The sequence below is a fragment of the Bubalus kerabau genome, chromosome 4 (genome assembly GCF_029407905.1).
Source record: "Bubalus kerabau isolate K-KA32 ecotype Philippines breed swamp buffalo chromosome 4, PCC_UOA_SB_1v2, whole genome shotgun sequence".
NCBI lineage: Eukaryota > Metazoa > Chordata > Mammalia > Artiodactyla > Bovidae > Bubalus > Bubalus kerabau.
The window spans coordinates 172,296,813-172,308,079 of record NC_073627.1 but is presented as its reverse complement, the minus strand read 5'-3'; the positions used below and the strand labels follow the sequence as shown (position 1 = coordinate 172,308,079).

At 40.6% G+C, this 11,267-nt stretch overlaps 2 protein-coding genes across 3 annotated transcripts in view; one reads left to right on the top strand and one right to left on the bottom strand.

The window, feature by feature from the left end:
* The first annotated feature begins 56 nt into the window (after positions 1–56).
* CDC26 (cell division cycle 26) lies at positions 57–11,140 on the top strand. 2 transcript variants are annotated; one of them, XM_055579380.1, is made up of 4 exons: positions 57–198; positions 5,688–5,797; positions 6,301–6,394; positions 10,733–11,140. In XM_055579380.1, the coding sequence occupies exons 3-4, from the start codon at positions 6,314–6,316 to the stop codon at positions 10,907–10,909; spliced, it is 258 nt and encodes an 85-aa protein (XP_055435355.1). In that variant the 5' UTR covers positions 57–198; positions 5,688–5,797; positions 6,301–6,313; the 3' UTR covers positions 10,910–11,140. The 2 variants fall into 2 exon arrangements, with proteins under 2 accessions (XP_055435355.1, XP_055435354.1); XM_055579379.1 differs by having other exon boundaries at positions 6,273–6,394.
* The window catches only part of SLC31A1 (solute carrier family 31 member 1), a 36,556-nt gene continuing 35,567 nt past the window's right edge, over positions 10,279–11,267 (bottom strand). The window contains exon 6 of the mRNA XM_055579378.1: positions 10,279–10,297. Within this exon, the coding sequence (XP_055435353.1) occupies positions 10,294–10,297 (4 nt within the window). The 3' untranslated portion in view covers positions 10,279–10,293. The remainder of the gene's footprint in view (positions 10,298–11,267) is intronic.

Below are 11,267 nucleotides of genomic sequence, written 5' to 3'. Positions count from 1 at the left end.
TGGGAATCGTAGTAGCAGGGAGTCTGGGCTAGTTGAGAGATATGATCTGCAGAGCCTCCGAGAAAAGCACGCGGAGGACAAGGTTCTGCGAAGAGAGAGACTCAGAGGCAGTGTGGGAAGTGTAGTCCAGTTGGCTTAGCGGATGATTCGGGGTGGGCGCCGAGGTTCCGGAAAGGGACTGAACAGGCCTGAAAAGAGGTAGGTGCGGGGAATCGCGCGGCTGCGAACTGAACTCAGGGAGCGAATCGAGGGATTCCGGGGCCTGCTGTCGGCTCCCGGCACGGCCAGGGGCTCTAAGTCCTCCTGGCGCCAAGGGCCATGTTGCCATGGAAACTCTCGCCCTGGACCCTCTAGTGCAGCCCAGGAGCTGCAGCAGGAGTGCTGTTCTCCGCTGTCAGGAAGTTCTCTTGGCAGTTTCTTCTGAGCTGGGTGGGTTTTCGGTGGATTTGGGCAGTGGTGAAACAATAAGTTCAAAGAGCCCTCTAGCGCCGAAGTGAAATAAAGACCAGGCGGAGGAGCCACGCCCCGCTTTTGCTGTCTTCAGCAGGTCTTTCTGTCTTATTCTGAGTGAGATGATGAATGTGAGGCGTCAGGTAAACTGCAAGCAAACAACTTGGCACAACCCTGCTGCCCTGGGTGCTGGGGCATCAGAGGTGGACAAGACAAGATTTTTGCCCCCTTGTAGGGGGTGAAAGTGAAAGTGAAGTCGCTCAGTCGTGTCCAACTCTTTGCGACCCCATGGACTATAGCCTCCCAGGCTTCTCTGTCCATGGGATTTTCCAGGCAAGAGTACCGGAGTGGGTTGCCAATTCCTTCTCCTTGTAGGCGGTGGAGATGCACAAAATATTGGTGTTTCCAGAGCTGGAAAGAGCCCCCTCCCCTCCCCTAGGCCTCTTTACGATAATAATGGCTATTTACTGTGAAAAATTCTGGAAGAGATGGGAATACTAGACCACCTGACCTGCCTCCTGAGAAATCTGTATGCAAGTCAAGAAACAATAGTTAGAACTGGACATAGAACAACAGACTGGTTCCAAATCGGGAAAGGAGTAGTAAAGGCTGTATATTGCCACTCTGCTTATTTAACTTATATGCAGAGTACATCATGCAAAATGCCAGGCTGTATGAAGCACAAGTTGGAATCAAGATTGCCGGGAGAAATATCAATAACCTCAGATATGCAGATGACACCACCTTTATGGCAGAAAGCGAAGAAGACTTAAAGAGCCTTAAAGATGAAAGTGAAAGAGGAGAGTGAAGAAGTTGGCTTAGAACTCCACATTCAGAAAACTAAGATCACGGTATCTGGCCCCATCACTTCATGGCACATAGAAGGGGAAACAATGGAGTGACAGACTTTATTTTTCTGGGCTCCAAAATCACTGCAGATGATGACTACAGCCATGAAATTAAAAGACACTTGCTCCTTAGAAGAAAAGCAATGACAAACCTAGACAGCATATCAAAAAGCAGAGACGTTACTTTGCCAACAAAGGTCCATCTAGTCAAAACTTTGGTTTTTCCAGTAGTCATGTATGGATGTGACAGTTGGACTATAAAGAAAGCTGAGCGCTGAAGAATTGATGCTTTTGAACTGCAGTGTTGGAGAAGACTCTTGAGAGTCCCTTGGAGAGCAAGGAGATCCAGCCAGTCCATCCTAAAGGAAATCAGTCCTGAATATTCATTGAAGGACTGATGCCGAAGCTGAAACTCCAATACTTTGGCCACCTGATGTGAAGAACTGACTCACCTGAAAAGACCCTGATGCTGGGAAAGATTGAAGGCAGGAGGAAAAGGGGATGACAGAGGATGAGATGGTTGGATGGCATCACTGACTCAATGGACATGAGTTTAAATAAGCTCCAGAAGTTGATGATGGACAGGGAAGCCTGGCATGTTGCAGTCCATGGGGTCACAAAGAGTTGGACACAACTGAGCAACTGAACTGAACTGAACTGATTGAGCGTTTGCTAAACGCCAGGTTTTGTTACAGGAATTTACACTGCAATGCAACATTTAATCCATATAACAACAGATACAGACCAGGAAACCAAGATCTAGTAAAAGGTGAAGCCAGTTATCCAAAATCAGTGGGGATGGAATTAGAATCTCTGCCTCCAATTGTTGTTCAGTTGCTCAGTCATGTCAGGCTCTTTGCGAGCCTATGGACAGTAGCATGCCAGGCTTCCCTGTCCTTGACCATCTCCTGGAGTTTGGTCAAACTCCTGTGCATTGAATTGGTGAAGCCATCCAATCATGTCATCCTCTGTCATCCCCTTCTCCTGCCTTCAATCTTTCCCAGCATCAGGGTCTTTTCTAATGAGTTGGCTCTTTGCATCAGGTGGCCAAAGTATTGAAACTTCAGCTTCAGCATCAGTCCTTACAATGAATACTCAGGGTTGATTTCCTCTAGGATTGACTGGTTTGATCTCCTTGCTGTCCAGGGGGCTCTCAAGAGTCTTCTCCAGCACCACAGTTTGAAGGCATCAATTCTTTAGCGATCAGCCTTTTTTATTGTCCAGCTCCCACATCGTATATGTCTACTGGAAAAACTAACTTTGGCTATATGAACTTTTGTAGGCAAAGTAATGTGTGTGCTTTTTAATATGCTATCTAAGTTTGTCATTGCTTTTCTTCTAAGGAGCAAGTGTCTTAATTTCTGGCTGCAGTCACCATCCACAGTGATTTTGGAGCCCAAGGAAATAGTCTGTCACTGTTTCCATTGTTTCCCCATCTATTTGCCATGAAATGATGGGGCCAGATGCCATGATCTTAACTTTTTGAATGTTGAGTTTTAAGCCAGCTTTTCACTCTCCTCTATCACCTTCATTAAGAGACTCTTTAATTCCTCTTCACTTTCTGCCATAAGTGTCATCTGCATATCTTAGGTTATTGATATTTCTCCGGCAGTCTTGATTCCAGCTTGTGCTTCATCTAGCCTGGCATTTCTCATGATGTACTCTGCATAGAAGTTAAATAAGCAGGGTGACAATATACAGCCTTGACGTACTCCTTTCCCAGTTTTGAACCAGTCCGTTGTTCCATGTCCAGTTCTAACTGTTGCTTCTTAACCTGCATACGGGTTTTTCAGGAGGAGGTAAGGTGGTGTGGTATTCCCATCTCTTTCAGAATTTTCCACAGTTTGTTATCATCTACACAGTCAAAGGCTTTAGTGTAGTCAATGAAGCAGAAGTATATGTTTTTCTGGAATTCTCTAGTTTTTTCTGTGATCCAAGGCATGTTAGTTCTAGAAGGTCATGTAGGTCTTCATAGAACCATTAAGCTTCAGCTTCTTCAGCATTAGTGGTTGGGACATGGATCTGGATTATTGTGATATTGAATGGTTCACCTTGGAAACGAACAGAGATCATTTTGTCATTTTTGCAATTGCACCCAAGTACTGCATTTTGGACTCTTGTTGACTGTGAGGGCTACTCCATTTTCTTCTTCTAAGGGATTTTTGCCCATAGTAATAGATACAGTGGTCATCTGAGTTAAATTCGCCTGTTCCAGTCCATTTCAGTTCACTGATTCCTAAAATGTCTATGCTCACTCTTGCCATGTCCTGTTGGACCACTTCCAATTTACCTTGATTCATGGACCCTGGACTTCAAGGAGAGCAAACCAGTCAATCCTAAAGGAAATCAGTCTTGAATATTCATTGGAAGGGCTGATGCTCCAGTACTTTGAGCACTGATGCGAAGAACTGACTCCTTAGAAAAGACTCTGATGCTGGGAAAGATTGAAGGCAGCAGGAGAAGGGGATGACAGAGGATAAGATGGTTGGATGGCATCACTGACTCAATGAACATGAGTTTGAGCAAGCTGTGGGAGTTGGTGATGGATGGAAGGCTGGCGTGCTGACGTCCATGGGGTCACAGAGTCAGACATGACTGAGCAACTGAACTGAACTGACTGATGGACCTAACATTCCAGGTTCCTATGCAATACTCTTCTTTACAGCATCAAACTTTAATTTCACCACCAGACACATCCACAACTGCGTGTTATTTCTGCTTTGGGTCAGCCTCTTCATTCCTTCTGGAGCTGTTTCTCTGCTCTTCTCCAGTAGCAATTGGACACCTACCAACCTGGGCGGTTCATCTTTCAGTGTTGTATCTTTTTGCCTTTTCATACTGTTCATGGGGTTCTCAAGGCAATAGTGCTGAAGTGGCTTGCCGTTCCCTTCTCCAGTCGACCATGTTTTGTCAGAACTCTCCACCATGGCCCGTCCATCTTGGGTGGCCCTACACCACATGGCTCATAGAGTCATTGAGTTAGGCAAGGTTGTGGTCCATGCGGTCAGTTTGGTTAGTTTCCTGTGATTATGGTTTTCATTCTTTCTGCCCTCTGATGGAAGAGGATAAAAGGCTTGTGCAGGCTTCCTGATGCGAGGAACTGGCTGTGGGGCAAACTGGGTCTTGTTCTGGTGGGCAAGGCCACGCTCATCTCCAGAGCAGGCACTTTTATCTGTTACTCTATACTTCTCCCTAGTGGTGAGCTTTTTATAGTTTGCAGAAAGGTTAAAATGTGTCTCAGTTCTTTTTTTAAACATTCTCCACCCTTGGAACTTTGGCCTCCTCTACTTTTTTTCTACATTGGAATCAAGATAATATCTGATTTAGTACAAAGCAATTTGAAATGTGATGTGCCAGTGTTTTGTATTGATAACATTACTTGTGTCTGTCCCAACCTTCGTGGGAGGAGGAGACATTTCTTCCTTTGTGTATTCCAAAGTCCTGTCTATATCCTAGATACATGTATTAACAATTTATATCTATACATATATTTTTGGTTTTTGTTTGTTTTTTGCTTGGTAAGAAGTGGATTTATTTAAAGAGAAACACACTCCACATAGTGTGGGCCATCAGAGAAGGCGAGAGGGGCCTATGCATACTTTAAAGGAGCTTTCACTTACATGCTTCTCATGTAATCCTCTCCCTGTGGCCTGTGTACAATTTTTATAGGAGGGTGACTTTTTTTTTTTCCCCCCTTCTCGAGGCATGTGGATCTTAGTTCCCCAACCAGGGATCAAACCGGTGCCCACTGCAGTGGACACAGAGTCCTAACCGCTGGACTGTCAGGGAATTTCCCAGGAGGCTGACATTTATTAATCAAACTGAGCAGCTAAGACTTTATCTGAGCTAGCTTTATCTAAATAGGGGTAATTTTGCCAGCATCATGGTATTTCTGTGTTAGAGTAAACCTGAGAATGTAAAAAGAAGAGTGTAGCACAGTGCTCAAGAAAAGTTCATTTCCCTTTTTTTTTGGTTTGGATCTCTCAGTCTATTCAACAAAGCATTTACTAACGGTTATTATAGATGATCTCTACTGGATACGGTGAGGATATAAAGATGATGCCATCAACAGGTTTTAAACTCAATTGAGGAGTTTTATTTTCTTCTAAAAGAAAAAAAAAAGCTTTTTTTTTCTTTTTTAGCATAAGCATTACCTTTCAGATTCCAGAGTGTTCTCTTGAGCCTCTGTGTATACTTATTCTCTCTGCCTGGGATGCCTTTAATCCCAGTTTTCTGCTTGTCCTTCAAAAATCAACTTAGACATCATCTCCTCCACATCCCTGTTCACCCCACTGGATTGGGTGCCTTTGTGATGTCATTACATTACCCTCATCAAAGTTCTTACTACAGTATACTGAGGTTTTCTCTTTATGTTTGTTTTCCCCACAGACTGTGACTATGCCTTTTAACTCAGTAGCTGGAGCACAGGAAGTGTTGGTTGAATGAACGACCTATCCATTGAGGACCTATTTAGACCTTTAGGATAACCCTGTGAACTGGTGAGTTAGAAGGAGTTTTCATACGATTTCACAAACTAATTTTAGCATTCAGGAGTGATCATAAGTCTCTCACAATTCCTACATAGTGTTGGTCAAATCTATTGGCTTGTATATTCTCCTACTAACTATACTGAATTAAAATTGTGATATTTTAGCTTTATTCTCTTAGCTAGAATAATTATCTGGGAATGGACATGAGATTAAAGTGATTGATGCCTAGAATCCTCTTTTATAGGCAGCTTGCTATTTTAAATTCTGGAAGAAAGAGATTTTTGGAATTACAGAGTTGTGGATCTGCATCATGTAATAAAAACATGATAATTATATCCCTAAGGACTTAGAAGCCAGTGTGTGATTCCAGATGAGTCTTTTGTATCACCATTTGTTTTAGTGTGCATGCTTACAAACTGATCTTATGTTTGTAGCTAAGATTTATGCCTTACAATTTTTTTCTCCTTTCTACCATTTTTAACAGCTAATAGTGTACTGCATCTGCCCTTTAGTATTGATTTCATTATGCTGCGACGAAAACCAACCCGTCTAGAGCTGAAACTTGATGATATTGAGGAGTTTGAGAGCATTCGAAAGGACCTGGAGGTGAGTACAACTTTCAAACCCTTAGGAATATTTAAAACAGTAACCCTTAACTTTTGAACTCCAGATTCTCATACCAACAGCTTGTTTGAAATCTCTATTTGGATGCTTTACAGGCATCTTAAACATAATGTATTAGCTTCCTGTGTCTGCTGTAATGAATTTCCACAAACTTGGTGGTTTCAAACAACAGAAATTTAGGCTTTCACAGTTCTGCAGGCAAGCAATCTGAAACCAGTATCACTGATCCAAAATCAAGATGTCAGCAGGACTGTGCTCCCTCCAGCGACCGTAGGGGACAGTTCTGTTCCTTGACTGTTGCAGCTTCTGGTGGCTGCTGGCATTCCTTGACTTGTGGCCACATCAGTCCGGTGTCTCTGTCTGTAATCACATTGTCTTCTCTGCCTGTCAAGTCTCCCTCTGCCCTCTCTTACAAGATACATGCATTGGCATTAAGGGCCCACCCACATATTCCAGGGAAATGTCCCCATTGCAACATCCTTAATTGAATCACATCTACAAAGACCATTTTCACATACAAGGCAATAATTACAGGATCCAGAGATTAGGGCCTGATAGCTTTGGAGGTCATTATTCAGCATACTAAACTTAATATGTTAAAACAAAAAACTCTTGATTTCTTCCTCGAACCATGTTCACCTCAGTATACTCTACTATGTCAGTATCTATATAGTTGCTCACACCATAATCCTGAGAGTCAATCTTAAGTTCTCCCTCTCCCTCACCTTTTATATTCAATTTTTCCATAAATCCTTTGGTTCTGCCTCCAGAATATTTCTAGTATCTACCCATACCTTTTTTATCTCCACCGTTAGAACCCTATTCCAATAACCATTATCTCACTGCACAATTTGAGTAGCATCCAAGTTCTCTCTCCACGTCCATTATTGTGTCTTCATTCCTTTCTCCATTAGGTATCTATATAGAGTGATCTTTAAAAAATTTCAGCTCATGTTATTCTCATGCTTAAAAATCCTCAGTGGTTTCCTGAACCTGGAATAAAGCCTCAGTTCCTTGTCATGCCTCAAAGTTTTTGTATGTTCTGGCCCCTCTCAGGTTTCATCTTCTGCCACTCTTGCCTTGCCCTCTGTACCCTAGGCACATTCGTTTTCCTTTGTCCTTGAACATGCCAAACTGTTTATAACTCGTGGCCTTTGCACATGTTATTTTCCTCTGCCTGGAGTCTTTCCTCTTTCTTGATGTCTCAGTTTGAATGTGACCTCCTCAGTCTGAGAGGCCTCTTCTGACCCTGCCCAGCTTCGGTGTTTTCATTCCTACCCGTGCTCTCTCCATCTCATTAGGGTCTCTCAGAACACTGTAATCTTTTATTTCATAGCACTTATTATAATTTACAATGATTTGTTTATTGTAAAATCATTTACATTAGGAATGCTGATTGTAAAAATCATGCCTGTCTTCTCCACTGTTGAGTTCCCAGCATCTAGTAGGAGTTCAATATGTATTTTTTAAGCATAGCCTTACCGTACGGTATTAGATGTCAATCAGTAAGACTTAAATTCTTTTCTGGCTTTTGGAATAAAGTACAAATTCCTTAGGATGACATAAAAGGCCCTTTTGATCTGGTCCTTGGTCATCTCTCCACTTTATCTTCTCCTGATGAGTTATCTTTAATTTCAGTGTCAATAAACACTCTGTGCTCTTCCCCTGAAATGTCCCTTATGGTTTAAACTTCAGTTGTAAAAAGTCTTATAAAGTGTTAGTCTCATACTGAAATTTGACCTTGCAGAGTCAGCTCCCCATTGAGTTACTTTTTTTTTTTTAAATTGAGTTAATTCTTATGACTGAGTAGTATTGTATGGTATATCTATATAGATATAGATATAGATACACCACATCTGCGTTATCCATTCATCTGTCATGAGGCACTGAGGTTATTTCCATATGTTGGCTATTGTGAATGATACTGTGATGATATGGTGGTGAACTCATCTTTTTGAAATAGTGTTTTCATTTTGTTTGGATATATACCCAGGAGTGGAATTGCTGGATCATATGGTAGTTCTACTCTTAACTTTTTGAGAAATCTCCTTTCTGTTTTCCTTAGTGGCTGTACCAGTTTACATTCTCAGAATGTGTGGTTTCCTTTTCTCCACGTCCTCTCTAACACCTGTTATTTCTTGTCTTTTTGATAATGGCCATTCTAATGAGCATGAGATGATATCACATTGTTGTTTTGATTTGCATTTCTCTAGTAATTAGTGATGTTGAATATCTTTTATTATACCTCTTGGTCATCCGTCTGTCTTCTTTGGAAAAATGTCTATTCAGATTCTTGGGTCCTCTGTTTTTTTGTTGTTGAGTTGTATGAGAGTTTTATATATCTGGGGTATTAATCCCTTATCAGATAAATTATTTGCAGCTATTTTCTCCCATTTAGTATCATGTCTTCTCATTTTGTCGATGGTTTCTTTTGCTGTGCCTAAGATTTTTAGTTTGATATAGTCCCATTTGTTTCTTTTGTTTCCCTTGCCTGAGGAAACAATACTCAGAAAGACTGATAAGACTAATACAAATAGCATACCACCTATGTTTTCTTCTAGGAGAGTTTTATTGTTTCAGGAGGTCTTATAATAAAGTCTTTAATCCATTTGGAGTTAATTTTTGTGTATGGTGCAAAATAGTGGTCTAGCTTCATTCTCTTGCATTGGCTGTTCAATTTTCTCAACAGCATTTATTTAAGAGACTGTCCTTTCTCCATTGTATGTTCTTTGCTACTTTGTTGTAAGTCAATTATCTGTATATGTGCAGGTTTATTTCTGGGCTCTTAGTTCTGTTCCATTGACCTGTGTCTCTTTTTCTGCCAATACCATGCTGTTTTGATTACTGTGGCTTTGTAGTATAATTTGAAATCAGGGAATGTGATACCTCCAGCCTTGTTCTTTTTTTTCAAGATTGCTTTGGCTCCTCGGGGTCTTCTGTGGTCCTATACAAATTTTAGGAATTTTTGTTTTATTTCTGTGAAAAATGTTGCTGGGATTTTGATGGGGATTGCATTGAATCTGTAGATTGCTTTAGGAAATATAGACATTTTAACTGTCCTATCCATGAGCATAGAATACCTTTTCATTTCTTTGTGTCTTCAGTTTCTTTCAACAATGTCTCATTTTTAAGTGTACAGGTCTTTTTACCTCCTTGGTCAAATTTATTCCTAGATATAAATTTATGCCTTGATATTTTTGTTGTTGTTTTTCATCTTTTTACTACAGACAGTTATTTAGAGGGTTTCACTTGTTTTTTAGAGCAACTTTGGAGGGAGGAATAGTTTTTGTCCTATGCTAAAATGGAACAGAAAACTGGTATTTTGTTACTAAAATTAGTTTAACTACATTTTGCTGATTCTGGATTTTGAAACAGTCAGCAGTTGTTCACAGTTGGAAGCCTTTTAAATGATTTCATTTTACTTGGATATTCTGAGTTTCTCACAGCTTATAAAATGATATATCATCCTGTGCCTTTTAGAACTTATCTTCACAAAGGTGTTTAGGGAGAGCTTTTCTAATGTTATGTTAGGTAGTATAACCTAGAGAGTAACTCAGGAGGTCATTATGTTTATATATATATATATATATGTGTGTGTGTGTGTGTGTGTATGTATATATATAAAGTAATACCTCACTGATGCACTATATACTTTGATGCTGGCATTTAAAGGCTCCCAGATCAGCAGTGGTGAAGAATTGCAGTAAGTGGTGAAGAATAGCAGTGATTCCAGGGATTGGGATTGGTGTAGTGGAGCCATTCTTCTAATAAGGAACTCTCAGGTAGGGTAGTTGTGGGATGTTAGTTTCTCTCTTTGAAAGTGATCAAACTGAGACATTGACTGTGAATTCTGTAGTAACTTGTGGCTGGAGCCAAACCTTTTATCTGAAAACAAAAATGAATTCCCCAAGTCAGACAAACCTCATGATAAGATAGCACAAAACTTTCTATTCTTGTGTTACATTTAATCTCATGGTGTCATCTGTTAATTTCTGGTGGTTATTGTTTTACCAGTCACTTTAATTTCCATCTATTGTGTGGACTTTGCCCTGTCATAGCCCTGATTCATCTTCTATTTTAATGGTCTATTTCCCTTTTAGACTGTGACATCCTGGAAGGTAGGGCTTTCATTTTTTATCACTGCATCCTCTTATATCCTCTTGGACCCCTAACCATCTAAACCTAGGATTTCAGCTTATTGTTGTGTAATCCCAAACCGTATCCTTTACGCTAATGCCTAATATATGGTAGGTGCTAAATAAATGTTTGTTAATGAATAGAATATTGATTGCCTTAACACTAAAACATCTAAACTTTCAGACCCGTAAGAAACAAAAGGAAGATGTGGACATTGTAGGAGGCAGTGATGGAGAAGGTGCCATTGGACTCAGCAGTGATCCCAAGAGCCGGGAACAAATGATTAATGATCGAATTGGTTATAAACCCCAACCAAAGCCCAACAATCGTTCATCTCAATTTGGAAATTTTGAGTTTTAGAAGTGGATTATCTTGCGTGCCAGAGCCCTGGAATGGAGTACAATGATGGCAGAAACACAGACAAGATTTAGAGAATGAATCAGACAGAATGTTTTACCTCCTGCAGAGAAATACTTCTGCATGATTACGGATGCTTAACTTTCACTCTGAAAGCTGAAATTCAAACTCTGGTTTGTCTCTGGAAAATTTGACTTGATTTTTGTTTTTAAAAATAAATATATTTTTGGGAAACTGTGTGACATCCTTAATGAAATATAATAGCACCATTAAATTGCTACATCATTCTTCTCAACTTTATTAAAAGACCCTATGCACAGAATGGGCTTTCCCAGGTGGCTCAGTGGTAAAAAGAATCCTC